Genomic DNA, 26906 nt, shown 5'->3' with positions numbered 1-26906 from the left:
GGGCTGCCCATTCCCCAGTGCAGGCACAGAGCCCGGTCAGAGCATGGAGGGCTCCCATTTCAGCCATCAGCCCTCAGCAGTCCGAGGTGAGAGTCTGCTGCTGGGAACTACAGGCTTAAGGCTCAGGAATGGTGGTCGTTACCTTGGGCAATGTCTCCTTTTTGCTCCTGCAAGAGGAAGCTGGCTGGATCCCTTCTGTGAAGCACCCTGCTCAAGGGCCCCATGGGCATGAGGTGCTCCAAGGGGCCCCAGGATCACCTCTGCCTGCTCCCTCCTCCTGTGGGCTCACAGAGGCTGCAGCCCCGCAGAGCCCCCAGCACAGGGATCATCCTGTGTATGGTCACAACCAGTGCACACTGCTCCAGTTGCCCCCAGCACCCACACAATCTTGTCCAGGGAAAAGATTTGGGGTATTGCCACAGTCAGGACAGGCACTGAGGAACAGCCACAAGATCAGAAGGCTCCTGGTCATGCTTACATCTGCTGGGAATTTTCAATCCCAGATCAGTTCCTACCACCCTGCCTCCCTCTTTGGAGCAGTTTGGCCATAGATGGGTGAGTCTGTACTGGCCGATCAGAAGGAGCAGAACTAAAACCAGTGATTAAGGAGATCCCACACTGAAGCAGATAAGTCCTGCCCTATTTCTGCTGTAGGAAAGTCCCCTGGTTATGCCTTGGAGCACCGTAAGCTGTAAGCCCCCTGCCCCAGGCAGCAGCTCTGTCAGCAGAAGGCCCCTGCCCTGCCGGGGGGCTCCTTCCCCCCACACGTCTCCCCACAGCTCCCTGGGCAGCTCCCCAGGCAGGCTGAGTGCTGAGCCTGGCAGGCAGCAGAGTCCCTGCCCCAGCACACAGCCCTGGGGCACAGCAGGGACCTGCTCTGCAGGACAGCCCTGGGCTGGTTCTGAAGGAGACTCAAGTAAGCAACAATTGCTCTTCTCTAAAGCGTAGACAGAGACCGATTCCAGCAGCATGATTTGTTCGAGCAACGTGTGCCTGTCTGTGTGAGGTGTAGATGTTCTCCTCTGCACATCCAGAATGAAAGGACACATAGAAGAAAAGAGGGGTCTGTGCGTTTCTCCTGCTCAGAGCACTGATTCAGGAGACGTGATGCAGCCATCTCACCCCTCGCTGCAAGATCTCCGCTGAAGCAGAATTCAGTTCCCCCATGCAACCCACACCCACAGGAGCTGGGATTCCCTCTGGTTCATCTCAGGTGTGCACAGAGCAGTTCCCTGCATGGGATCCCCCGCCCTGAGCCCCTGGTCTGCATTCAGGGGGGTCAGCTGCTCCCACACAGACACCTGGCCATGAGTGAGGTGCCAGCAGTGCTCCAAGAGGTGTGCGAGTGTTTGCAGGCTCAGATGGAAAATCTCAGAGAACACTCACATCCCTAGTGACAGTCTTCGGTGAGACTGAAGTCTCAGCTGATACGGGAGAACCAGCCTGGCTTCGCTAAGGGCAAATCCTGCTTGACCAACCTGGTGGCCTCCTATGATGGTGTCACTGCATCAGTGCACAAGGGAAGAGCCACTGATGACATCTGTCTACACGCAGCTAAATCATGATGCCTCAGATTCCTTCTGAGCACGTGCGGGGATGTCACTCATCTAGGTGGGAAACAAGCTGTCTTCCTGTCTGCTCTGCAGTTCTGACTTCAGTTATCCCAGTTCAGGAAAGCGTGGCAATGGCCAGTGATTCAGATGGCCCAGACTACAAACACAGAAGCGATGCTGCTCTGTAAGACCATAGCCATGTAAAATGGCAGACGGCTGGTGTCAGCCCTTTTCAGTCCAGCTGTTTGCTGATCCTTAGCTGAAAGCTGAAATGTGGTCTTCCCTGGATAAGATGCAAATGCTCAATACCTCATTTTTTGTTGGAGATTACTTTTTTCTGTATTAATTTGTCAGGCCACCTGTTTGTTTCACATTATGCTTGTTGAAATTGGTTCATTTTTTCCTACCATAGGCTCTGCAACGGGAAGAAGGTGAGCCTCTGCGTATTTGGAGTATTAATGATCAGTCATTCCAGATGACTTCTTAAATAAATTTGTTAAGGAGTTACAGAAAGTTACTGTAAGTTTTGACCAACTCCTGAGTAAACTGGAATACTGGATAGCACCCCCAAAGTCCTCCAAAAAGATGTTTTTCTCTGTTGGAGATAACTGCATGCACGATCCCTACCATTGCCTCCTTTGGGCACAGTTAGGAGCACTTTGCTTTTCTCCAGAGAGATTTTGAATTCTTGACAGCATCCCCGCACCCTCCCAGGGCAGGTACCCAAGAACTGCTGCCTTTTGGGGGTTAGGTCTGTGTACTAGTGATGGGCTCAGTTCATTTTCAAGCGTCACAGGACATACCAGTGCAACCCACTGTTTACACTAAAGAGAAAGATAAATTGGTAAGTTTTGGAATCTGTGTGCCTTCTGCTGGGATTATTGAAGGCAGAGACATAAAGATAAAATAAATATATTATTTATTTTCTGGATCCTACTAACCAACAGTGGTATTTCTGACTCTTCTTCTGCAGGACAGGAGGGGAAGCCCAAGCAGTTCCAAGCTGAACTTCAAAACTCAATTTGTTTGATGCTGATGATGAATGGATTGGTTCCAACAGTCCCCTTCCCGCAGTGAAGAACTGTGACAGCTCCCAGCAATTCCCAAGAGCGCTGCAGGTCATTTCTCTTCTGCACTGTGGAGGTGTCAGGGCTGGGAGCCTATAGTTTTCTAAACTTATTTTGGCTGAAAACGAGCCCCGTGTCAAAGAAAGCAAAACCTGCCCCTTGATCTTCATTGAGCTCTGAGGCCAGCCTGCCCTAGGTGCCCAAAGAGCACAAGTGAGGGCCGCAGCCACCGAGATGCACAGCAACCAAATTACAGTTGGCAAAGGTCGAGAAGTTTGGGCCTGAGAAGGCGTAGGGCTCAGCATCTCATTCTCAGGCCAGCCTGCACGAGGAGGCCACCTACAGCTCCTCAGGTGAGGTGCCACTGGCACTCAAGGGGTGCATCTCCAGAGAGTGTCGGCCTCCAAAGTCCTGAGAATCTTAGAATCATAGAATCGCAAGCTTGGAAGGACCCACAAGATCACCTCGTCCAGCCGTCCTCCCACCACCATTGCTACCACAGGCACTGAGCCGTATCTCGCAGCTCCTCATCCAGACACCTCTTGAACACTGCCAGGGACGGCGTCTCCACCACCTCCCTGAGCAGCCATTCCAGTGCCTGACCACTGAGCAAAAAAGTTTTTCCTTCTGTCTAACCTAAACCTCCTTAGACCTCCTCTGATACAACTTGCGGCCATCTCCTCGGCTCCTGTTTGTTGCCTGGGAGAAGAGGCCAAAGCCCTCCTCATCATCACAGCCTCCCTTCAGGAAGCTGTAGAGCGCAGTGAGGCTCCCCTGAGCCTCCTCTTCTCCAGACTGAACAATCCCAGCTCCCTCAGCCGCTCCTCGTAAGATCTGTGCTCCAGACCCCTCACCAGCTTTGTTGCCCTTCTCTGGACACGCTCCAGGGCCTCAATGTCTTTCCTGTAGTGAGGGCCCAAAACTGGACACAGCACTCGAGGTGCGGCCTCAGCAGAGCTGAGTACAGGGGACGATCACCTCCCTGCTCCTGCTGGCCACGCTCTTTCTAATGCAGGCCAGGATGGCGTCGGCCCTCTTGGTCACCTGGGCACACTGCTGGCTCACGTTCAGCCCAGCATCAACAGACACCCCCACGTCCCTTTCCTCTTCACGGTCATCCAGCCACTCAGCCCCAAGCCCGTATGCTGCATATTTTGTTATGGGGTTGTTGTGGCCAAAGCGCAGGACCCGGCACTTGGCCTTGTTGGACCTCATCGCATCACCCCAGCCCAGCAATGCAGCTTATCCAGATCCCTCTGCAGGGCCTCCTACCCTCAGAGCTGGGCTCCTGCAGCGTCAGCGCAGGCAGAAGGTTGCTGGTGCCAGCGTCATAATGGGCAACGGCCAGCACTGGCCCCGTTGCTACGGTGTCACAATGGGTGCTCTGTGACACGGCACCAGGAGCACTATAAAAGCGGCTGCACAGTGGTGGGTGCTGCATCCTGAAGGAGCTTCTGGCTGACGACTGGAAGCGTCTGGAAGGGATCAGCTCCCACATGGCTGGTGCCAACAAGGAGCGATCTGCACGTGCGATACGGAAGAAGATAAGCTTCTGGGAGGATGGCCCCGCAACGGAGCGTGCCTCCAGAAGTCCCGATGTCACCGCCAAAGGTACCGGGATCCACAGCCACCACAGGGCACTGCTGCGAGCGGGTCCTGGCAACGAGTGGGCCAGAGCCAGCACTCTGACTGCCTCGGGACCGCCTCTGTTTGGGGCCGGGGACAGCGGTGACCTTTTCCATCTGCCACCTCACTGCCGCTCTCAGGCACTCGCAGTGCTGAGAAGTGGCAGACGCAGAGTGTGACCTGCTTTTCCTTTGCCCTGCAGAGCGAGTAGCCGTCTGGGACGCGGTGGCCGTCTGTGTGCAACAACACCTCCTGCTGCACAAGGTGGGTCAGCACCCGCTTCCCGCTGCTCTGTTGGAGGGGTGGGCAGTCCCCTTGGCCCTGGGCCACGCCGTGCACTGACTCTTCCCCTCCCCGGAAAGCACGAAACTCCCCCCCAAAGTCCCTGCGAAGCACCAATGGGCCTCCCACAGGCGCGGTACCGCTTGGGGCAGGTGGTGCTGTATCTCAGGGCTGATCCCAGTCGCTGGAGGCCTCTGGATTCCCTGAGGCTGCTTCTGCCAGGACTGCTGTGCTGCAGTTTGGAGGGCAGTGGGAAGGAGAGGGTTGGGCAGCTCCTTCCCAAATCTCTCCCAGCTGCCCTGGCCTGCACCTCTGGACAGCGGCAGGGGACCTGAAGCACAGTCCCTGCACAGGGCAACCTCTGGTCCTTTCCTTCAGCCTTAACCCTTTGGCCCTTCCCTTCTCTCCCACGTGTAGGGGGTCCGAATTCCCACCTTCGGTTCCTTCGACATCATCTCCAAAGAGATCCAGACTAAGGACGGGACCCTGGTTGTGCGGTGGCCTGCGTTTCGCCTGGCCAGGAACCTTCTCGACGTCCACAGTCTGATGGGTGATGTGGAATTCCTGCCAGGTAGGAGGAGAACTAAACTCCTGCTGCCTGCACAGACGGGGCAAACAGGACGACTGCCTCCACTGCCCAAAGCAAGCGGCCCCCTCCGTGGAGCCAGTCCAAACCCAGGGCTGTCCTGGGTGGCAAATACAATGAGTAGCACTCAGAAGCACGGGCACGAGGGCTGCTAAATGACCAACTCCGACTCTCTTGTGTGATTTTCCAGGCTGTAAGGAGGTGGAGACCATCAAGTACACTCAGGTGGCCGCAGCTGCATCTGTGTCCCGGCAGAGAGGGGAGATCTGCATATGTAACACCACATCTCTCGTCTCCCGCTGCCTGAAGAAGGGGGAGAACATTGCCTTTGTCCTGAAGGACATAGGAGTCCTCATCTTAGAAGGAGCACGGGCTCAGATGAAATTCTACTATGACTTCCTCGAGAAGGTCTGTGGGAAAGTGAACCTGGAAACAGCAGTTTTCAAGGTGAGGTTTTGGCTTCTCCCTGGCTCGGGCAGTCCCACAGCCCTTACCCTGCCTGCGTGTGGCCTGCCAGGACCTGGCCAGCTGCTGGGACAGGCAAGAGCCGCAGTGCTGTCAGTTCTCCCTGCCTCGGGCCCTCCACTCCCGAGTGCCTCAGCCATCACAAGGATGTTCCACAACCTCCGTGCTCCTCCCCTGCAGGTCCCCTGGCTGCTGGACATGGTGGTGTCCCGGGTGGCAGCGGTGGCCTCCCTGACGCTCTCTGGCCGGGTCATCGTCTTTCCTGAGTGAGTATGTTTGTGGCTGGAGCCTCTGCTCGACGCAGCTGCTCAGCTCTCCTTCGGTATCTTTTACTCCTTGTGACCACGGCTGTCCTGCCACCAGGACTCAGGGCAGCCGCTGCTGTTTCCATCCTGTCGATCCTTCATCAGCTCCAATAGTATCATCAAGTCCCCATCCCTGCAGGACAATCACCGAATCTGGCCATGGGACCTTCACCCAGCTCCACAATCAGCATAGTGCTTTCTCTTAAAGTCAGCATATCTGGCTCCCCTGGTGTTTGCTGTCAGCTGAGGCTGCAGGTCACGTTGCTTAGGGAACAGATTATCCAGGGCATTCCCTCTTGGAGATTTTACCTTCTCTCCAGAGGTGGGCATTTTGAGAATTCCCACTGGGTACCTATTTTACACGTCCTGGAAGAGTAGAGATTTCTGCGAGGTAGATCTGATGGGAGAGATGAAGGAATTTAGGTGACATGTTCTCCCCATCGTGGCCTGGATTTCTTGGCTGGGTGACCCTATTTCCCAGGACAGCCCCTGGAACCAGGGCACTGTCAACTCTGGAGAATAGTGGACCGTGATGCAATGTGAAAATCGGCCTGTGAGCAGGCAATCCCAGTGAGCAGCAAGGGCTGCTGGAGCACTGGGTGACCCCTGTGTCTTCTCCTTTTGTACAGGTTTCAGTTGGAGTTGGTCCCCAAACCACCTCCCAGGAAACCATCCAAGGCCTCGGGAGAAGTCCCTGGTGAGAGCAAGCACGAGAAAGCAGAGCGTTTGCCACCTCTTGGCCAGAGCAAGAAAGGTAAAGCAGCAGCCAGCTCCTTTCCATGCCCCACACAGCCAAACCGTGATGGGAAAATGCCCACTCGGTGACCATCCTAAGGCTCTGACTTGTGAAAAGATTCACACCAGCTTGCCACAGCCTCTCCTAACCACATGTTAGCCTCATGACATCTCAGATGCGGGGCGCGATGTTCCCATGTGCCCCCATCCCTGGGTATGGCAGGAGGATGGGGGATCCTCGGCCCTGTCCTCCCCCCAGCAAATGAGCCCCTAAAAGAGACTGTCACCTCACCCGGTGACACCACCCGGCTCCTCTTTCCCAAAACAAATGCCAGGAAGGCAGGCCCAAATCAGAGCTGCACCTCTGAGAGGAGGAGCTGGGCAAGAGGGACAGAGGTCCCCGGGGAGAGTGTCTGTGAGGGAAGTGGAGCGGCCCTCTTCAGGTGCTTTGGGACAGGCCTGAGCACCTCTGCATGTCACAGGGACAGCAATTTCCCAGTGAATCTCCTCTGACGAGATCTGTCCTTCCCAGTTCCAGGGAAAATTCCTGAACTGCCACCCTTACCTGGCCGCTTGAGCATTACCAGCAGAGAGGGTACAAGCTCTGCGAAGACAACAAGGGTCAACCAGAAGAGCTCTGTGTCCAGGTGAGACTGGGTGCTCGGGGTTGGGATCCTTTTGGGGGTGTTTCAGTGACCCAGCAAGAGCCCATTCTCCAGCCTCTGACAGTCCCTGTCTGGGGCTGCCCAGCAGCACTGAATGCAGCAGATGGAGAGGTGGGATGGGGCTGCCGGGAGCCCCCCATTTCACAGTGCTGACCCCTCTCCAGCCCTCAGGAGAGCCCCAGCGCAACCTGTGAGCTCTGCGTGGGGAAGGCTGCGTTACAGCCAAGGCTGCAGGATGCGGCACCAAAGCCATCACCCACTGACATGGACCCTCTCTGCTCTGTTCTTTCAGTCAAGTTCCAGTGGTCCCAGTGGTGTCTTCTGCCAAAAAGATGGCTGTGCCTAGCAAAACCCAGGGCGAAGGCACTACCAAAAGCACAGCACCACCAACGGCTCCAGCACAGGCAACAAAAGCCCACAGGTGCAGAGAAGAACCAGGGGTGGTGAAGCCAGTGCTGACCAGTCAAGGTCAGCACAAACTTCCAGCCCAACGAAAAGCACCAGAAACAGGTCGCACTCATGGAGTGGAACCTCAGAGGTGCCAAGAAGAAAGAGGAGCGCTGAAGCCGGTGCTGCCCAGCCAGCTTCAGGGGAAACACGCAGCCAAAGCTCCAGCACAAGGGTCAGGTCGAGCTCAGGCAGTGGAATCTCAATGGCTCCGAAAACAAGGAGCAGTGAAGCCGGCGCTGACCACCCAGTTTCAGGGCAAACTCATCACCGCAAGAAAAACATCAGAAATACTTCCAGCACAGGCAATGAAGGCTCAGAGGTGTAAAGAAGAAGAAAGAGGAGCAGTGAAGCCAGCACTGACAAGCCAGTTCCTGGGCAAATACCCAGCCAAAGCTCCAGCACCAGAGGCAGGTCGAGCCCAGGCAGTGGCATCTCCGAGCATCAGAGGAGAAGGACGAGGAGCAGAGAAAATCTCCTATGATGGCACAGTGCTGGAGACAAACAAAGAGAAGCCGAGTGGCCCTCACGGAGCCCAGGCTCCGATGATCATTCCCAAAATAGTGATTCAGTCACCATCAAGCTCTGAGCACAGTCTGCCTGAGAAGCCCACCTACGACCCCAACTTTCTGATGCCACCACCACGCTTCCGCAAGCGACGACGAGCCCGAGACAGGGCGCAAAGGAGGTGCGTGATTCCTATCCGTATCATTCCGGGGTGCCATCTCCCTGTAGAAAGGCAGAGGTGGAGGAACAGCGGGGACTCTCCCAAGACCCCTTGGCTCTGAGGGATGGGACGGCTGCGCTTCCTGGAGCCTTGGGCTGGTGCATCACCAGAGGCGAGTTCCTCCTTCTCCAGTGTCTTGCTCTCTTCTGCGGACACACCCAACGCACCAAGGCCCACGATTTGGCAGCATCTGGAAGGCCCAGCAAAGCGCGAGGCTGCTTGGGGCCAGAGAGGAGACTTTCTTTCCAGCTCGATGCTCCTCTAGGTCCCTGGTGGGAAGAGCAGGGCTTTGGGGATGGGGGTGGCATAGCTCAGGAGCCAAACACTGCAGCTGGACACCTGCTAGGGAACAGGTAGAGAGAGGGAGTGAAATGGCTGCCCTGCCCTCAGCGTCCTGACCTGAAGCCTCCCATGGGGTCTGTGTGTGGGCAAACTGCTCCCCAGACCTGTGCTATTGTTTGAGAAGAGTTTCTCTTCTTTTACAGAAAATAATTGATCTTGTAACCGTGAAAATATAAGAAAGACTATCAGAGCAGATGCTGTGGAGCAAGATAAACAGGATGTGAACGCAAGGCTGAGAACCAAGGATATCTCTAGAAAAGAGAAAAGCAAAAGGAACGGCTCACAGCTCACAGTGGATAAGCGCCCGCATGCATGCACAAGGAGTGTTTGTGGAATACTCTGTTGACGTGTAAAGGTGGATGGGAAAGTTGTAAAGGCGGACAGGAAAGCCAAAAAAGGAAACTTGTAAATGTATCTAAGTGATTGGAAAATCTTTAATAAATGATTCGGACCACCCTTCACATCCGAGTCCGTGCCTGGTGTTCACATTTGACCGCCTGGAAAGAGATGGAGAAAAGTAAAACAAAGGTCTTGCAATAGATGGTGCAGTTTTCATTTCTTCCCAGTGCTCTTTCACGGGAATGAGGAGGAAGGCTTTCTCAGCTGGGCTGTGGCTCCGAAGCCGGCCCAACACACGGATGGAAGCGGGGCTGTCTCAGTGCTGCCCGCAGTGTGGAGGGACAGAGAGCTTGGAATCCTGTGATCCTACAGACGTGACAGCACGTGGCTGTGACGTGAGCTATCACAAGGCACTCTGTGATAGCTGCCCGTCAGCCTGAGGGACAGGGATGGTTCCTGAGCTGCTCAAACACGAGGGCTCCCCTCTGGAGCAGGATGGGGAGCACAGAGCCGCCGAACGGCTGCTGGAGGATTCCTCCTCTGAAGACCCCGGGCACTGAGGAGAGGTGGCCCTTTGGGCTCTACAGGTTTGGCACAGCCCAGACAGAGCCCCGATGGATTGCTCGCCACTGGGAGCAGCTCCAGACACCTATGGAACACCTGCCCATGGTGCTTCCCTCTGTGGGGTGGCATGTTGTCCCCTAACCAGGTTCTATGCCCAGTGTGTGTGAGGCCAATAGGACACCACAGACCTATAGGAGGCACCCCTTAGGCAAAAAGTCTTTTCTTATCTGGCCTCATCCTGCTTACCTGCATTCCTATACAATGGTTAACCCTTATCTTGTCCTCTCCTAACTCAATGCAGTGTGACAACACACAGGCTCCAGGAACCCGGCTGACGTCACCTGCGCCGTGACATCCTCTGGCTGGCCTGAAGCCTCCCAGCTTCTTTGGCCTCGCACCCTGACCAGCCAAAGACTGCCGTGCTGCACTTGGTCCTTCCAGGCAGAAGCTCTTTGGCTGCAGGCAGCCTCGGGAGAAGAGGGAGGGCCCTGCAGAGAGGACAGCCTCTGTCGTGGAGTGTGTTTGCAACTCCATACATCCCGTCTGAAAACTGGCAGGTTATGTCTTTGTGCTGACTGAATGAAGATGGAGTCAAAAATATACCTACAAATTCATCCTTTCTTGGGAATCTTGAAACCTGTTCTCAAATCTCTTTATCATAATGGAAAGCAAGGCTGCTTAGTTTCTGCTTAGCCACTGTATCAAAATGCAGAACATGGCTTGCCACAACCAGAGCTTGCCATCATTTCTCTCGTCAAATGCTGTTATGGTTTGAGACAGCAGACAGAGGTTGATTTTCACCTTGAAGATGCACGTGTAACTCATTTCAGTGAGCAGTCAGCTCCACAAAAAGTGCGAAATGCGCACATCACCACCTAACTACTTAAACACCCTCTGCTGCTGGCAACATTTCCCTTCCTCTGGTGTTGCCACAAACAATCCGAGGCCAGTGGCATCCTGGCTTGGATCAGGCACGGTGTGGTGAGCAGGACTACGGAAGTCATCCTGCCCCAGTACTCGGCACTGGTGAGGCCTCACCTGGAGCTCTGTGTTCAGCTGTGGGCACTTCAGTACACAAAGGAGATGGAGGTGCTGGAGCAGGTCCAAAGAAGGGCAGCAAGGCTGGGGAAGGGCTTGGAGAATATGGCCTACGAGGAGAGACTGAAGGGACTGGGGCTGGTTAGTGTGGGGAAGAGGAGCTGAGGGGAGACCTTACTGCTCTCTTCCAGCAGCTGAGAGGTGATTGCAGCAGAGCGGGGTTGGTCTCTTCTCACTGCTGACAGGTGACAGGACGAGGGCAATGGCCTCGAGTTGTGAAAGAGGACGTTTAGGTCGGATACCCAGGTTGGAAAAACTTCTTTCCCAAAGGGCTGTCAGGCACTGCAATGGGCTGCCCAGGGAGGTGGTTGAGTCACCATGCCTGGATGTGTTTAACAGCCGTCTGGATGCGGTGCTCAGGGACGTGATTTAGCGCAGGGCTGTTAGTTAGGGTAGGATGGTCAGGCTGTGCTTGGACTCGATCATCCTGAAGCTCTTCCCAACCTCAGCCACTCCATCACTCTATTTGCACGCTCTGCAGATGCTGCTCGGAAACCGCATCATCTGCTCCACCCCCCGGCAGTCACAGAGGGAACGCGAGGGAGCACGGCCTCCCCGAGCACCTTTACTGCGGGACGGCGGCAGAGGACACGGGCAGCCCGGCCGGGCCGGCGGCTCTGACGGGAGCGCCGCACCTACGGCACGCTGCACGGCACCGCAGGGAGCGGAGCCAGGAGCTGCGTGACGTCTGCGGCCGTTACTGGCCGCCCGCACGTGCCCGCCCCCCGTCTCCGCAGAGCCGATTGGCTGCCGCGGCCGTCACTCAACTCCGGGGCGGGCTTCCGCTCCACGGCCGACCGCTCCCGGCAGCTCGCCGTGCGCGTGCGCGTTCCGTCAGGCGGCGCCCGGCCCGCCATGTTGAGTGAGGGCGAGCCCGGGCGACGGCCGTGCGGCGTCGTGACGTCATCGTTGGGCGACGCGCGGTGCTGGGGGTGCGTGTCACGTGAGCGGGGGAGGCCGCGGTACGGGGCTGGGAGCGGCTGCGGGGCTCGGGATGGGGAATGGGGTCCTTGTGGGGTTGGGCTGTGGATCGTGGGGACTTACGGGGTCCCGCGGCGCGGGGAATGCGGGTCTCGTGGGGATATGGGGCGTCCCTTTGGAGCTGTGAAGGCCTGGGCGCGTTTTGGGGGCCGCTTGTGGCTGGGGGTTGGGGGAAATGGGGGTCTCGCTGGGCGGAGGGTGGCACGGGGCTGTTTTTTGGGGTGTTCCTTTTGGACTCGGGACGAGGGTCTGGCAGTGGTAGCGGCCGGGGGTCTGCGTGCCTAATGGAGGCCGTCTTCTCTCGACTCCCTTTTCTCCTTTTTGTTCCCCTCTCCCACGCCATGGCTGCCCGCCTTTCCCCCACGCTGGTGCTGGACGAGGCCTCGGAGAGCGGCTCAGAGCCGGAGCTCAGGGGAAAGATGGCGAAAACACCCTGAGCGAGGCTGAAGGTTCCGGGGGAGGCGTCGCAGAGCGAGGAGGAGGAGGAAGACGGGGTCCGAGTGCCACTGCCAGCGGTGTCCCTGCGATCTTCTCACTGCTGCAGCAGCGCCTGGTGGAAGGCGTGGGGTGGCTGTGGCGGAGGCACTGGAGTGGAGTTTGAGTGGGTCCGTGCAGCTGCTGGAAGGCCTCCAGGAGCTGCCAGAGCTGAGGAGGCTGCCTGTCGTGTGAAAACAAAATATAGTAGAAAATTGGTGTGAAGGTTCAACCTTTACTGCTTTCCCACCAATGTCCAGCTCTGTTGTGTGCAAACAGGAGGCATTACCTTTGGAGCAGTCCTCATTAAATGCATAGTATACGTAATGTATACAGGTAACATAACAATTTTTTTTTAATGATTTTTTATTATAAGGTATAAAAACGAAAGTAACAATAATATAAAACTAGTGGGATATGTGACCTTGTTGTGAAAGTAACGTATCGGTCTGATTCAGTGGCAGTGCTTTTAATTCTCAGTGAGTTGTCAAGGTGTTAGTCAGAAATTCATGATGAAATTTTACTCTTCCTGTGCTTCATCCTTGAAAACACTTGTTCACAAATGTGCGTACAGCCAAACAGCAGTGACATGAGTATGGTGTGACTGTGAAACAAGGAGTGTTTCTCTCTGGTCAGAGAGGGCTTATCCAAGTCTGGTAAAGAGACATGATCAGATTTTTGATTGCAATTTTATAGAATCTGCTTGCAAATCCACAGGGAAAGTATTTACGTCAATAGAAAATGGAGTCACAAATAAACTAGTGGATCTTGTTAGGCAGTTGTGTTGAAACCTATTCTCACATTCCTTTATTACAAAGAAAAACATGGCTGCATCTTTCTTGCTTCTCACAGGACTGTAAGCCAATGTAATGAAGTACATAAACTGGTTTGCCATAACTGAGCTGGCACTGCACTGTGCCCTCCCTGTCCCTGGTTTCAGTCCAGATCGGGTTAATAGCACACTGATGAAAGGAGCTGGCTGCATTGCAGTGCAGGCTGTGCTGGGCCACGGTTTGGACGTGGCTGTTCTAAACAGCTTGATGTCTGCCATCCAGAAGTCCAGAATGGCAGTTTTTCTGACCCCCCTGTATCCCACACAGACTATATATAAGCACTTGGAAGATCCACCCCTTGGAGGCCCTAACTTTCACGTAGACCCTATGACAAATGAAAGCCCCATCTTATTGATAACCTGGATCTTGCGGATACCCTATCCTCCATGGGGACACCATAACTCTTGGAGACTGGCCCCACTGACAATCTATACCTCACGAAGACCCTATACCCGATGGAGACCACATAATCTTATGTAGAACTCACCTCCTCAGGCCCCACTCTGTCAGATCCAGCCCCCAGCCTCGCAGCTTGGGCCCAAAATGGCTAATATCCCAGATGACTTGTGTATCATGGACATTACCACCTCCCACTCCCTTGAGGCCAACACAACAGAGGAATTAGGTCAATAAGCATTTGATACTGTCAGAATTTGGCACTTTTAATGTGGATCTTCTCGCACTGTTGGAGGTTATTATTGGAGGGATAATTCCTTGCCCTGGTGTGTTTGGGAATTACAAGAACTGAATGGCTGAACCACAAAGGTCAATTTAAATGAAATGAGTTAAATCATAGAATCATGATGATAGGGAAAATTGTTCCTGTACACTTCTTTACCTCTGGAAGCAATTGCTGCTAATACATTGCTCCCAGAATCCACTGAAGAAAAGTGAAAAGGAAAAACAATGTGTTCACAGTCTCAAAGTTGTCCACCGAGGACAGAAAAGTGGAAAAAATTGACACAAATATAGGAAGAATGAGAGAAAAGGGAACAATTCAGCCCCAAGTGTGTCAAAAGTGATAATATTCTGGTGTCAGCAAGGAAGGGAAATTGCCCTGAAATTGGTCTTTAGGCTCATTAAGGGCTAATTACTTGATAAAGCATGTATTATCAGTATGAAAATGAGATTGTAATGAGACAGAATCTTCCAGTCCCAGAAAAAGCAAGCCCAGAAAAGATGAAATCAAGTACCCAATTAGAAACTATAAAAAGAGATCACATGTATGATCCATGTAGGAATAACTGTGCTTCTATCTTGGGTGGTGCTGCCTCAGCAAAAGATTGCCAAGCTCCTTGTTCTGCAGAATTAAGATGGAAACTTCTGAGAAGGTTGTGACTCTGTGTGCTGGCACACCAGCATGAACCTGGTCCCTGATGGGGATAACAGGATGGTTCTGGGGTCAGTGCTGTGGCAACAGAGACTAAGGGGGTGTTAAGGAGGATCTCCTGCAGGTTGGTTGGGTTAAAGACAGCCCAAGTTCAGGGCTCCCTGAGTCATTTAGAGCCCATCCAGGGGCTCATCTTCCCCAAGGCGTCCATGAGCTGAGCTCACTCAGAACCTGAGATGGTTTTCACTGTCCCTGCAGGTCCTGGATGAGATGACTGTTGGTATCCTTCAGAGCATCCAGGAACAGATCCTTGCAGGTGACATCCCAGCTGGGCATGAAGCTGTAGAGAAGCCGCATCTGCTCCTGCACGGTGGGCATTGCTCGGATGCTCTGGTACTGCTCATTGCTCAGGACGTGCCCATAGAGCCGGTCCAGCACAGTGCTGACAGATGTCACACGTTGGATCAGCTGCTCTCGGTGCTGCTCCACAAAATGCAGCCCTGCTACAGTAGAAGGGTGAGTGATTGGGTGCTGCTGCTAAGTAGGAAATATCCCGCCTTCGGTAAGACTGAAGGACCCTTATTACTGCTTCTTGTTCTCCCTTGGCATGGCAGATTAAGCCATCTCATATCTCCCACCTCTGCCAAGACTTTGCACAAGTGAACAGCCCAAAGAGAGAACTCATCCCAGTCCTCACCTCAATCTCTATCTAGGTTTCTGAAGTATTCTGATTTGACATCATGGCCACATGACCTTCCCCTCTAGCTCTCTAGGGTACGTTAGGGAGAACAAAGAAATTCTCTCTCCACATTGGTTTGACTAAGACCTGGACCTCCAGGCCAAGCCCACTCACCCTAAAGGAAGAACATACCTGAGTACGAAGGAGGAGAAGAGGCAGCTGGAGGGTCAATGTCCCCTGGAGAAGAGCAAAAAGGAGAGTGGAGGGTACAGATTGAAAAAAGGAGGCTTAGACACACACCCTGACAGATGTCAGCCACCCCTGCTCCCTTCCCAAACTTGAGGCTTCATTTCAGGCCTCACTGAACCAGTGCTGCATCATGTCCTTCCTACCTGCCCTCAGGAAGGCAGCCCACAGTGGGTCACACTCCTTTTCACCCTCCTGGGCAACCTTCGTCAAAGAGAGCTGCATTCCCTCCTGGAGGTCTTTGTTGTAGATCTCGGTGTGGAGCTGGCGGCTGTCTGATGTCAGGTAGACGAATTTCAGCTCCTGGCAGATGCAGGTTAGTGTGTCAGCGCACTGCCATCCTTCATAGCAGTTGTGAGGCACATGGCCCAACTTACTTTAGGGTTTATCTCTGCCTGTGAAGGACCAGATACGCGGTACCATGTGTTAAAGTTCAGTGGTCGTTTAGTCTGGGGAGGTTTGTTCACCAAGAGTGAACGGCCTCGTCTCTTCTCATCCTTGTCCACCACCTGCAAAAAGATTGCACATTGACCATGGGAAGAAATGATGATGGGAGAAGTGACTGAAAAGCAAGGAGATAAAGTGAGTAGGAAGAGCTACAAGGAGATCTGGTGAGCAGGATTAGCATCGTGACTTGGGGGAGCCTTTTTGCCAAAGGCTTGCACCACATGAACCCAATCTCTCCATGGAGGAACCCATCTCTTGACTGCACAAACATGACCATCTTGAGAGCCACAAAATCAAATATGGAATCAGAGCTGCACTCACCTTTTCCAGGCCATGGTTGTTGGGGATGAGGTAGAGGTGAAGGGTGATGTCAGCAGCCCTGATGACACGGTAGAGCAGCACAAGGGAGTGCACGGGGATGAAGGGGAATGCGGCAGAAAGCAAGATGACTCCCATGGGGGAGAAACTGGGGTCCCTCAACTCTGCATGGAATGGCTTCACTGCATCAGGCTTCTCCAGGAGGAGGTTCCCATTGATGACATGGCCGATACGCATCTCAGATGTGTTCACATTTCCCTCTGTGAATGGTCAAAATGTGTCACAGATCAAATTGCCCTACTGGGGAGTGTTGATGTTCCCCCAGGGCTGTTTCAGCCACCACGCCATTATCCTCACTGCATTACCTGTGAGACACAAGAAATGAGGGAGATGAATGGCCTCAACAGCACCCAGGATAGCATGGATGTCGAACACCGGTCCAGCCTCCATCCATCCAGCGGGGATCCCATCAGGCAGGTGACGTTCCCAGAAGGAGTACTCGTACTCAACAGTGGTGGCTGTCCTCACCAGGAACTTGAGCTCTGTCTCAGCACAGCGGAAGAAACCGGCCCGAGGGAAATGAGCTCTGTGCAGCATGGAAGGAGAGCAGAAAGACTGTCAGGCTGGACACCTGGCTGTGGGATCACCCTGCCTTCTGTTGGCCACTTCTCAGGACAGGGCAGTACCAGCCACCACATGCTCACCTGTATGTCTCTTTCTTGCCTTCTCTGCCTCCAGTAATCTCTGGCTTCACTTCTTCTGCCCTGTCATCCTGAAGAAGCATAGAAGCACAGACATGTTTAGGCTCAGTGTTGGAGACAATTCTGCTTAACGAAGTCCTCATCTCTGGAGGGATATAAGAGAAGTGTGGATGAGGCACTCAGGGAAGTGTATAGTGCTGGACTTGTTGTGTTAGGTGATATTTGGACTTGATCTTATGACTTTTTTTCCAGCCTACATGATTCCATGAATTCTGTGATTCTGCCATTCTATGAATCTATGGTTCTTTGATTCTATAACTCCATGTTCAGACAGGTTAATGGTTGGACCTGATGACCTGAGAGGTCTCTTCCAACCTTAATGATTCTAGAATCGTATGACACAGTCCAAACCCTCCAGCAGGGCCACCCAGAGCAGGTTTCCCAGGCCCATGTCCAGCTGGCTTTTGAAGAACCTCAGAGAAGGAACTCTAGAACCTCTCTGGGCAACCCAGTGCTCTCAGGCTTTCTTCATGGCAGAAATGCTCCAGGCCCTGAATCCCTGGTGAGAAATACCAGAGAGGGAAGCATGCAAGGGCGGCCCAAAAAACCTCTCTGAAAAGAGCAGGAGAGCCCAGAACCTTACCTCTTGCCAGGGACATGCCATGCATTTGGCACCTGAGCGAATCCCACTCTCACTCTCCATCTGTGGAGGCTCATGTTCTGGAGGTGTACACGGTGTGAGCAGATTTTGATTTCCCATTAGTTTTCTCCAGTTTGTGTCTGTTCTCTCAGATGTTGCTGTAAAGTAACACAGAGTTATCTCCTGTATCTCTCCATCCCCAGAATCTGCAGTGGCCTCTTCCCCTCCATTCTGTCCTTGCATTTCCATCATTATCATAGAATCTCAGAATCGTTTGAATTGGAAGAATCCCTTAAAGGTTACCTAGTCCAAATCCCCTGCCATGAACAGGGACATCTGCAGCTAGATCAGGTTGCTCAGTTCAATCTGACCTTCATTGTCTTCAAGAATGGGACATCACCTGCTCCCTGGGCAACCTGTGCCAGTGCCTCACCACCCTTAGTGTAAAAAAATTCTTCCTTATACGGAATCTAAATCTTCCCTCCAATAGTTTGAAACTATTTCTCCTTGTCCTGTCACAGCAGACTCTGATCAAGATCAAAGCAGCTCCTAACAAGAGAAATACATTTGGGCAAAAGGATGAGGAACTTGCTTTGGCCTTTGAAAACTGTAGAATCACAGAGTGTCATCTTGCAGTGCTGAATGCATAACTGATGGAGGGGAAGCAAATGCCAAGGACTGTCTGGACTCTTGTACATCTCACTGCACAGATTGGAATAGGAAGGGACACTGGGAGGGTGATGTCGTTCAGCAAAGGAGTGACAGTGCTGAGCAGATCAGAGCTCACCTGCTTCTTCTATCCCACCCGGATAGCTCACAGAACTGGACAGGCAGATCTCTGCAGAGAGAGGAGACCAGTGTGAGGTTGACATGTGCAGGGTGAAGTGATTGTCTTGATTTCCTAGGGGAAGGCTCCTTAGGGCAGAGCAAAGCAACTCCTAACAAGAGAAATGCATTTGGGCAACAGGAGGAGGGAGTTGCTTTGGCCTGCAAGAACCATAGAGTGTCATCTTGCAGTTCTGAGAGCATAGTTCACAGAGGGGAATCAAAGGCCAAAGACTCTTTGAATCCATGTCCATCTTACTGCGCAGATTGGAATGGGAGGGGACACTGGAAGGGTGATGTAGTTCAGCAAAGGAGTGACAGTGCTGAGCAGATCAGAGCTCACCTGGTACTTCGATCCCACCTGGATAGCTCACACAACTGGACAGGCAGGTCTCTGCGGAGAGAGGAGACCAGTGTGAAGTTGACGTGTGCAGGGTGAAGCGATTGTCTTGATTTCCTAGGGGAAGGCTCCTTGGGGCAGAGCAAAGCAGCTCCTTATAAGAGCGATGCAGTGTGTGGAGACAGGAGAAGGGGAAACGGCCAGAAACTGCAGCATAGGAAGTTCTGCACAAATGTGCGCAAGAACTTTAGGTGAGGTGATGGAGCACTGGAACAGGCTGCCCAGGGAGGTTGTGGAGTCTCCTTCTCTGGAGATATTCAAGACCCGCCTGGATGCCTGCTTGTGCGACCTGGTGTAGGGAACCTGCTTTGGCAGGGGGGTTGGACTCGATGATCTCTGCAGGTCCCTTCCAACCCCCAAGATTCTGTGATTCTGTGAAATGGATTTGGGCAACAGGAGGAGGGAGTTGCTTTGGCCTGCAAGAACCATAGAACCATAGAGTGTCATCCTGCATTGCTGAGTGCATAGCTCAGGGAGGGGAACCAAAGGACAAAGACTGTATGAATCCTCTTACATCTTACTGCACAGATTGGGACTGGAGGGGACACTGGAAAGGTGATGCAGCTCTGCAAAGGGATGACAGTGCCAAGTAGTTCAGAGCTTACCTGGCATTTCCATCCCACTTGGATATGTCACAGGACCGGTCCAGGAGATATCTGCAGGAGAGAGGAGACAGTGGTGAGGTGCAGATGTGCAGGGTGACCTGAGTGCATTGATGCCTTTTGAAAGTCTCACTGGGGAAGAGCAACATAGCTCCTAACTGAAAGAAGTGCATTTGAGCAACAGGAGGAGGAACTTGCTGTGGAATGTGAGAGTAAAAGAGAATGGCATCCTGCAGCACTGAGTGCATAGCTCAGGGAGAAGAAACAAAAGCTGAGGACAGCCTGGATCCTTGTCCATCTTAGAAGGGATTACTGCATAGACTGGGAAGGGAGGGGATGTTGGGAGGGTGATGTAGTTCAGCAAAGAGTGACAGTGCTTAGCAGCTCAGAGCTCACCTTGTTCTTCAATCCCACCTTCTTCAAAGCATGATTCAACCCTGGTATCTGCTGCAGAGATTATACAGTGGTGAATAAATGTAGGATTAAAGATCCACTTCAGCAGTCATGAAGCTCAAAGCATGCATCTTTCTCAGGTGCTCTTAACATTCTCTCCCACATGTCTGCTGCTATTGAGCACCAGCTCCCATAGAAATGTCTCCTGTCCAACCCAAGGACAAAGGCACACAGATGTGCCTATGTTCCCCCCATTCTGCTGAAGGCTTGGCCTCTCTTTGGACATATTTCCCAGCTGGGAAGATTATCAGAGTACATTCTTACCTACATATTGCAAGAAGATGGAGGGATTATTTCTCATCAGTACATCATACAGGCAATATTTGGCGGTGACATCCCATGCTGGCACCAGTTCATAGAGCTTCTGCATTCTATTCAGGTTGGTGTTCTCTGCCATGATGCTGTCATGCTGCTCAGAGCTCAGCACACCTTCCTGGAGGAGTTCCTTCATGGTCCCATCCACGTTATAGACTTTCTGGATTAAGAGGTCACTGCTCCATTCAACAAACCTTGCCCCTTGCAGAGAAGAGGAGGAGGAATTTGGTGATTTGGTGACTCAGTGCTGCTGTGGCCCATTCCTGGACCTCATCTCCCTCAGCTCACCCTCGTTCAGCTTGTCCAGGAGATCATTGGCCAGGGCCATCCATCCCATGGCCCACAAAACACCTGCTGCCACCTCCACGCAGTGGGACTGCCCAAAGTGGCTGTACAGCAAGCTGGCGAGCGCTGCTGGCGACAGATCCATCACACTCTCCAGCTCAATGCACTCGTACCCCTCCTTAGGCTGGATCTTGCTGAGTTCAGTCTTGAACTCTGTGAGAGCATGCTTCTCCAGTTGCTCAAGGGTGTACCACAGGAGTTCGGCCACTGCATTCTCCTTACTGCCTCCTGATGCCATTGTTCACCACAGTGCTGCTGCAGAGAGGTGCTTGCAGTGAAGAGGCTTCTTTACAGCAGGAGCCTTTCAGGATATTCGGGACTCTCACCTGATCCAACGGGAACAAGAACTTTCTTCTGGGAATTCCTCCAGAATGACTGGTTACCATGCTGTAGTTACAATAGGAGCTTTCATGAAAATGTTAGAGGCAAGAGCAAACAGCTGTTAGACTCTTCATCAAAGATCGCTCCTGAACCATTTGGTGAAAAGTGAGAACCTGGGTCTGAATGACATTTATGTTGTGTTTGCTTTGTTTACAGTTAGTGTAATTTGATAATTTATCATAATCCAACAGATGGTATTCCGCCTGGCAATGCTAAAGGATCACCTAAAGCCCAATAATTTTAAATGGTTAATTATACATACAATTTAATTTCAGAGCTTAAGTTGTTTAAAGGAACTGTCTGCATCACATCAAGCCAAGCCAAAGTATTTACAATAGCTGCTTCAATTTCAACAGTTCCTAACCCTGAAACGTGTGTACAAAGCAGTGGAGTTTTGTTGCTCTGTCACAGTCGCTGTTTAATCATCAATGTGGAAACAATTATTTCCCACTGCATTCCTTCCAGCTCCCCCAGATGTTTCTGTTCCAGCCACTCTCACGCACAGCTGTGCACACCCTCGTGGGCTTACAGGGCATTGGGATTGCCATGAGCCACTGCTTATCCCACTTTGGAATCGCTGGCAGGTATGAGGACAGATCTCAGGGCTCTGGTTACAAGCTGAGTGTCAGAAATACATAAACATTCTAGCAAGCAGCACTGTTTACCTTTACCTACAACTTCTAGCATTTAGCATAGCTTGCTGTTGCACAAAACTTCTAGCAATTAGCACAGCCTTTTTACTATCTAGAATCCTTAGCTCCCCCGAATTTTCACTCACCTAGACCCTCAGAGATTAGCTGTTCATCAGCATGCGACGCAGAATTTATCACCTAGACTCAGACTTCACGGGATCATGAGTTGCTCATTCAATCCTCAGAGGAGGAAGATGAAGGTGAAAGCATCCCCGGGCGCAGAGAGACCATAGGCTTTGCAGCAGCTGCGGTCTGAGCCCCACTTAGAGTGTTCTGCTGCTGAATGTTCTGCTGCTGGATGTTATGGGTAATTTTGCTTTCACTTCTGGTCTTTGAGCATTCTTACGGGAAGAACTCTGCTGCCTGCAGGATCCTGATCCAAAAGGAGTGTTCTCAGAGCTGGATGACACAATGGAGGGGAAGGAACTGGAGTGACACATGAGGGGTTGTTTCTGTGCATAGCTTTGTGCACTGGTGTGGAATCAAGAAATCAGAAAATCTAGAGTCAGAGAATCAGAATACAATAGCAACTTCAAAAAAAATTGCTCGAGTGCTGTGCTTTAAAGCACACAGGCTGTTGGAATGCTGAAGGATAGAACTCCATCCTCATAGAGAGCACACTCCCAAATTTCTGCATGTAAAGTAGTGTGTTTGTTGTTGTATTTTAACTTTAGCCTCCATGTTTTTGCTGCAAGTGAAATTTTTGAATATATGCTCGGTGTGGAAAAAGAAGACAGATCAATTGCAGGAAACTGCAAAATGAGGTAATTTTATGTTTCTCCCATGGAGTATTAGCATTGCAATGTGCAAGTCTATGAAGTCAGACTCCCTGGGATGCTCTTTTTGTTTGTGTAGTGCATGTGAACACTCTTTCTTCCATGAATCACACCAAAGGATGTGGGAATACAAGAAAAACTGTTCAGAGTTCAGCAGCTGGAAAAACTGTTCAGAGCAGCAGCTGTGGAGCAAAATAAGCAGCATGAGAACCAAGGGCACCTTTAGAAGAAGCAAGAACGTCTCTCGGCTCTGACTGGATAAGCGCCAGTACAAGCACTACAATAAAGTAGACTAACAGCTTTTAACCACGTTGGTGTCCTGTTGTGTCTCTGACTGCGTTCCTGAGAGTCCAGAGACTTCCCCACAAAAGGAGGTTTTGTGAAGGGCACGGTGGTCTTGGATTCCTTTCAGGAAGATTATAAACCTCAGTTCCCTCCCTGTATTAAATTCAGTATTAGAAATAGAATTTAAAATACATCTTTTGAGGAAGTAAACCTCTGAACACTTGTAACTTGCAGGGCTTTGATTTTTGAGATAACCCATTCTATAAGCAGTGCTGAGTGATGCTGTTTAATGCCATCAGTTGTGAGCTTGCTCCCTGCAAAACTTCCCTCTGAGGGAGCAAGGAAGCAAAATGTGGTTTTGTGCCCACCAAGTCCTGTTAATGCTGATTTGCTTCTGCCCAGCACAAAATTAGGACTGCAAAGGTGTTGTAAGGCCACACAGGGAGAAATTAGAAGGGCAAAGCACAGCTGGAGCTTCATCTGCCTTCTGCCATTAAGGACAATTAAAAATGCTGTTCTAAATATATGAGCAGATGAAGGAGGACACAGGAGAATTCTCATCCTTTATGAGATGTGGGGGAAATGCAGGGAAGGAAAGGATGAGGTCCTTAGTGCTTGCTTGCCTGAGTCAAGTTCTGTGAGGATTCTACAATTCCTTGATTTCGGAGTACTTCAAGGGCAATTAAGGGTAATTTTTTTCCTCCATTCTATCACAGTGCTATGTATTTTGACTGTATTTTTAAGATTGTAGATGCTATGGTGTTTCCACAGTCATTCAGTACTTCTAGATTCTCCTATTCTATGATTCACAGAATCACAGAATTGGAAGGGACCTAAGAGATCATTGAGTCCAACCCCCCTGCTAAAGTAGGTTCTATACAACAGGTTGCACAGGTAGGCATCAGGACGGATCTTGAATACTATCAGAGAAGGAGGCTCCACAACCTCTCTGAGCAACCTGTTCTGGTGCTTCATTACACAGCTTCTTTCACATGTCTGTGTGGAACTCCTTATGTTCAAGTTTTAAGCCACTGCTCCTTGTCCTACCACTACACACCAAGAAGAGCCTGGCCCCTACCATTTGCCTCCCACCTCCCTTTAAATATTTATGAACATTCATCAGAACCCTCCTCAGTCTTCTTCTCCCCAGGCTGAACAGCCCAAGGTCAACCAGCTTTTCCTCATATGGGAGATGCTCCAGGCCCTTTATCATCTTTGTCACCCTCTGATGAACTCCTTCTAGGAGATCCCTGTCTTCTTTGAACTGGGAGCCCAGAGCTAGTCATGCTCTTCTAAACGTGGCCTCCCGAGGGTACAGTAGAGGGGTAGGATCACCTCCCTTGTCCTGCTGGCCACACTCCTTTTAATGCACCCCAGGATGCCATTGGCCTTCTTGACCACCAGAGCACACTGCTGACTCATGGCCAACCTGTCATCCACACCCCAGGTCCTTCTCCACAGGGCTCCTCTGCAGCAGCTCATGCCCCAACCTGTATAGAAACAAGTGTGAGAAATACCCAGCTTCAATAATGTTTGTTCAGGCAAAGATTTCAGTGAAGCAGCAAAGTTTTTTTTTATTTGTTGCAACAACAGGCATGCACCCCCTCCTAACCAGGGAGAAAACGCGCACTGGATCAGTGAAACACTTCTCATTATATATCCTTTTCTCCCATCAGAGGAGACGCTTTTCTGTTTCCTTCCTGGGTGGGTACTCCAGGCTTATCATCCACACGATGCATTTATTAATCCATTTTTCCATATGAGGTCTATCAGCAACCTATTGTGTTTAGGATCATTTTGTCCATTTCTATGGACATAGGAGGGCAATATTTCTTGAAACCATTAAACCTGTTTTATCCTGTGCCAGGCTTTCCTTTCTCTGCTCTGTATTTTTCCTTTCCTTATTACATATGAAAGCCATGTTTAAGAAGAAACCCAGATTAGAAAATATCTAAAGGTTACTAAGCTCCAATTCCTGATTTATGATACCTATTATGCTGTGCTAGCAAGCATAAATAAATAAAATAAATTTATTTAGCAGTCTCTCCCATGCATATTCCTTTACAAAAGCTTGCACTGTTCATCTATGATCACAGTGGATATTGCCCACACTCTCTTGATTAATTTCTTACCACCATCAGGACATCACAGCCTCCGCTCTATCCTGCTGCTCAGCATCTTTATTGTGAAAAACAATGTAACCAGCCATTTATGCAGCCATTCTGTAAGAAAACTGCAAGTTCAGTAACTTGGTACTGGAAGTTTCTAGTGCAAAAACACAATCTGTCACGCATGCATTTATTCCTCCACAGGTGAGACACTCTACACTTGCTCTTGCTAAAATTCACCAGGTTCCTCCCTGCCCAGCTCTCCATTCTGTTCAGGACCCACTGAATGGCAGTACAGCCTGCCAGTATGTCAGCCACTCCTCCCAGATTTGTATCAGATTTGCCTCAAGCATAATGGGGTCACTGATGAAGATGCTGGACCGAGCATTGACTCCTAAGGAACCCCCCTAGATGTAGCTCTAAACAAGACTGCCCTGCTGACAACAACCCTCTGAGTTCTACCAGTCAGCTAGATGCCAATCCTTTCACCTATCCCACACTTTCTAAGGTTCATAACAAGGATGTCATGGGAGACAGTGGCAAAAGCCTTGCAGAAGTCAAGCTAGACAACATCCACTGCTCTCCCCACACCCACCAAGGCAGCTAAGAGCCTTCCATTCTGAGAATTTATTTGAATATGCCCTGGCTGAGGAGCATTTGAGAGAGATTTTGCTTAGGGGCTAGTGTAGAGAAAGGGCTTCAAGATAGAGTAGGCTCCCTGTGCAAGTGGGGCAGTGAAAAGCCTGCCAAAGGAAGTTAAAAATCTCTAAGATTCCCGCCCAGCGAGACCCCCATTTCCCCCAACCCCCAGCCACAAGCGGCCCCCAAAACGCGCCCAGGCCTTCACAGCTCCAAAGGGACGCCCCATATCCCCACGAGACCCGCATTCCCCGCGCCGCGGGACCCCGTAAGTCCCCACGATCCACAGCCCAGCCCCACAAGGACCCCATTCCCCATCCCGAGCCCCGCAGCCGCTCCCAGCCCCGTACCGCGGCCTCCCCCGCTCACGTGACACGCACCCCCAGCACCGCGCGTCGCCCAACGATGACGTCACGACGCCGCACGGCCGTCGCCCGGGCTCGCCCTCACTCAACATGGCGGGCCGGGCGCCGCCTGACGGAACGCGCACGCGCACGGCGAGCTGCCGGGAGCGGTCGGCCGTGGAGCGGAAGCCCGCCCCGGAGTTGAGTGACGGCCGCGGCAGCCAATCGGCTCTGCGGAGACGGGGGGCGGGCACGTGCGGGCGGCCAGTAACGGCCGCAGACGTCACGCAGCTCCTGGCTCCGCTCCCTGCGGTGCCGTGCAGCGTGCCGTAGGCGCGGCGCTCCCGTCAGAGCCGCCGGCCCGGCCGGGCTGCCCGTGTCCTCTGCCGCCGTCCCGCAGTAAAGGTGCTCGGGGAGGCCGTGCTCCCTCGCGTTCCCTCTGTGACTGCCGGGGGGTGGAGCAGATGATGCGGTTTCCGAGCAGCATCTGCAGAGCGTGCAAATAGAGTGATGGAGTGGCTGAGGTTGGGAAGAGCTTCAGGATGATCGAGTCCAAGCACAGCCTGACCATCCTACCCTAACTAACAGCCCTGCGCTAAATCACGTCCCTGAGCACCGCATCCAGACGGCTGTTAAACACATCCAGGCATGGTGACTCAACCACCTCCCTGGGCAGCCCATTGCAGTGCCTGACAGCCCTTTGGGAAAGAAGTTTTTCCAACCTGGGTATCCGACCTAAACGTCCTCTTTCACAACTCGAGGCCATTGCCCTCGTCCTGTCACCTGTCAGCAGTGAGAAGAGACCAACCCCGCTCTGCTGCAATCACCTCTCAGCTGCTGGAAGAGAGCAGTAAGGTCTCCCCTCAGCTCCTCTTCCCCACACTAACCAGCCCCAGTCCCTTCAGTCTCTCCTCGTAGGCCATATTCTCCAAGCCCTTCCCCAGCCTTGCTGCCCTTCTTTGGACCTGCTCCAGCACCTCCATCTCCTTTGTGTACTGAAGTGCCCACAGCTGAACACAGAGCTCCAGGTGAGGCCTCACCAGTGCCGAGTACTGGGGCAGGATGACTTCCGTAGTCCTGCTCACCACACCGTGCCTGATCCAAGCCAGGATGCCACTGGCCTCGGATTGTTTGTGGCAACACCAGAGGAAGGGAAATGTTGCCAGCAGCAGAGGGTGTTTAAGTAGTTAGGTGGTGATGTGCGCATTTCGCACTTTTTGTGGAGCTGACTGCTCACTGAAATGAGTTACACGTGCATCTTCAAGGTGAAAATCAACCTCTGTCTGCTGTC

The 26906-nt window shown here is 52.2% G+C and overlaps 2 protein-coding genes across 13 annotated transcripts; one reads left to right on the top strand and one right to left on the bottom strand.

The window, feature by feature from the left end:
* Nucleotides 1-1253: 1253 nt before the first annotated feature.
* On the top strand, nucleotides 1254-9951 carry LOC116241486 (uncharacterized). 3 transcript variants are annotated; one of them, XM_090132819.1, is made up of 8 exons: nucleotides 1254-4231; nucleotides 4449-4510; nucleotides 4946-5099; nucleotides 5305-5561; nucleotides 5760-5845; nucleotides 6514-6638; nucleotides 7152-7266; nucleotides 7577-8923. In XM_090132819.1, exons 1-8 carry the CDS (start codon nucleotides 4117-4119, stop codon nucleotides 8517-8519), a joined length of 1857 nt encoding a protein of 618 aa, XP_089988945.1. In that variant the 5' UTR covers nucleotides 1254-4116; the 3' UTR covers nucleotides 8520-8923. The 3 variants fall into 3 exon arrangements, with proteins under 3 accessions (XP_089988945.1, XP_089988943.1, XP_089988944.1); XM_090132818.1 differs by adding an exon at nucleotides 8944-9951 and having other exon boundaries at nucleotides 1255-4231; nucleotides 5305-5845; nucleotides 7577-8419; XM_090132817.1 differs by having other exon boundaries at nucleotides 5305-5845; nucleotides 7577-8922.
* A 2912-nt stretch (nucleotides 9952-12863) lies between these two features.
* Nucleotides 12864-25734, bottom strand: LOC116241501 (caspase recruitment domain-containing protein 8-like). Of its 10 annotated transcripts, XM_090132763.1 has the most exons (19): nucleotides 25622-25682; nucleotides 24657-24746; nucleotides 23954-24014; nucleotides 21550-21934; nucleotides 20717-20777; nucleotides 20334-20645; nucleotides 19995-20246; nucleotides 19674-19724; nucleotides 19281-19331; nucleotides 18619-18669; nucleotides 18238-18288; nucleotides 17454-17608; nucleotides 16814-16881; nucleotides 16475-16695; nucleotides 16113-16369; nucleotides 15722-15853; nucleotides 15491-15647; nucleotides 15291-15335; nucleotides 12864-14922 (listed from the first exon to the last, which is right to left on the bottom strand). In XM_090132763.1, exons 6-19 carry the CDS (start codon nucleotides 20626-20628, stop codon nucleotides 14663-14665), a joined length of 2046 nt encoding a protein of 681 aa, XP_089988889.1. In that variant the 5' UTR covers nucleotides 20629-20645; nucleotides 20717-20777; nucleotides 21550-21934; nucleotides 23954-24014; nucleotides 24657-24746; nucleotides 25622-25682; the 3' UTR covers nucleotides 12864-14662. The 10 variants fall into 10 exon arrangements, 8 of the variants coding, with proteins under 8 accessions (XP_089988889.1, XP_089988888.1, XP_089988886.1 ...); XM_090132762.1 differs by having other exon boundaries at nucleotides 20717-21934; XM_090132760.1 differs by having other exon boundaries at nucleotides 20334-20995.
* Between the last annotated feature and the right edge of the window lie 1172 nt (nucleotides 25735-26906).

Source organism: Phasianus colchicus, unplaced genomic scaffold (genome assembly GCF_987193195.1).
Source record: "Phasianus colchicus unplaced genomic scaffold, bPhaCol1.hap1.1 HAP1_SCAFFOLD_44, whole genome shotgun sequence".
Classification (NCBI taxonomy): Eukaryota; Metazoa; Chordata; class Aves; order Galliformes; family Phasianidae; genus Phasianus; species Phasianus colchicus.
This window is presented reverse-complemented; position numbering and strand designations above follow the sequence as displayed.

Excerpts from the sequence above, each read along its gene's own strand:
- LOC116241486 (XM_090132817.1), top strand. The coding sequence starts at position 4,117 with ATGGCTGGTGCCAACAAGGAGCGATCTGCACGTGCGATACGGAAGAAG. Across the intron at positions 6,639-7,151 it reads TCTTGGCCAGAGCAAGAAAG|TTCCAGGGAAAATTCCTGAA; the intron begins GTAAAGCAGCAG and ends TGTCCTTCCCAG. Across the intron at positions 7,267-7,576 it reads CAGAAGAGCTCTGTGTCCAG|TCAAGTTCCAGTGGTCCCAG; the intron begins GTGAGACTGGGT and ends CTGTTCTTTCAG.
- LOC116241501 (XM_090132765.1), bottom strand. The coding sequence starts at position 20,628 with ATGGCATCAGGAGGCAGTAAGGAGAATGCAGTGGCCGAACTCCTGTGG. Across the intron at positions 15,854-16,112 it reads ACAACCATGGCCTGGAAAAG|GTGGTGGACAAGGATGAGAA; the intron begins GTGAGTGCAGCT and ends ATCTTTTTGCAG. Across the intron at positions 15,648-15,721 it reads AGGCAGAGATAAACCCTAAA|GAGCTGAAATTCGTCTACCT; the intron begins GTAAGTTGGGCC and ends TGCATCTGCCAG.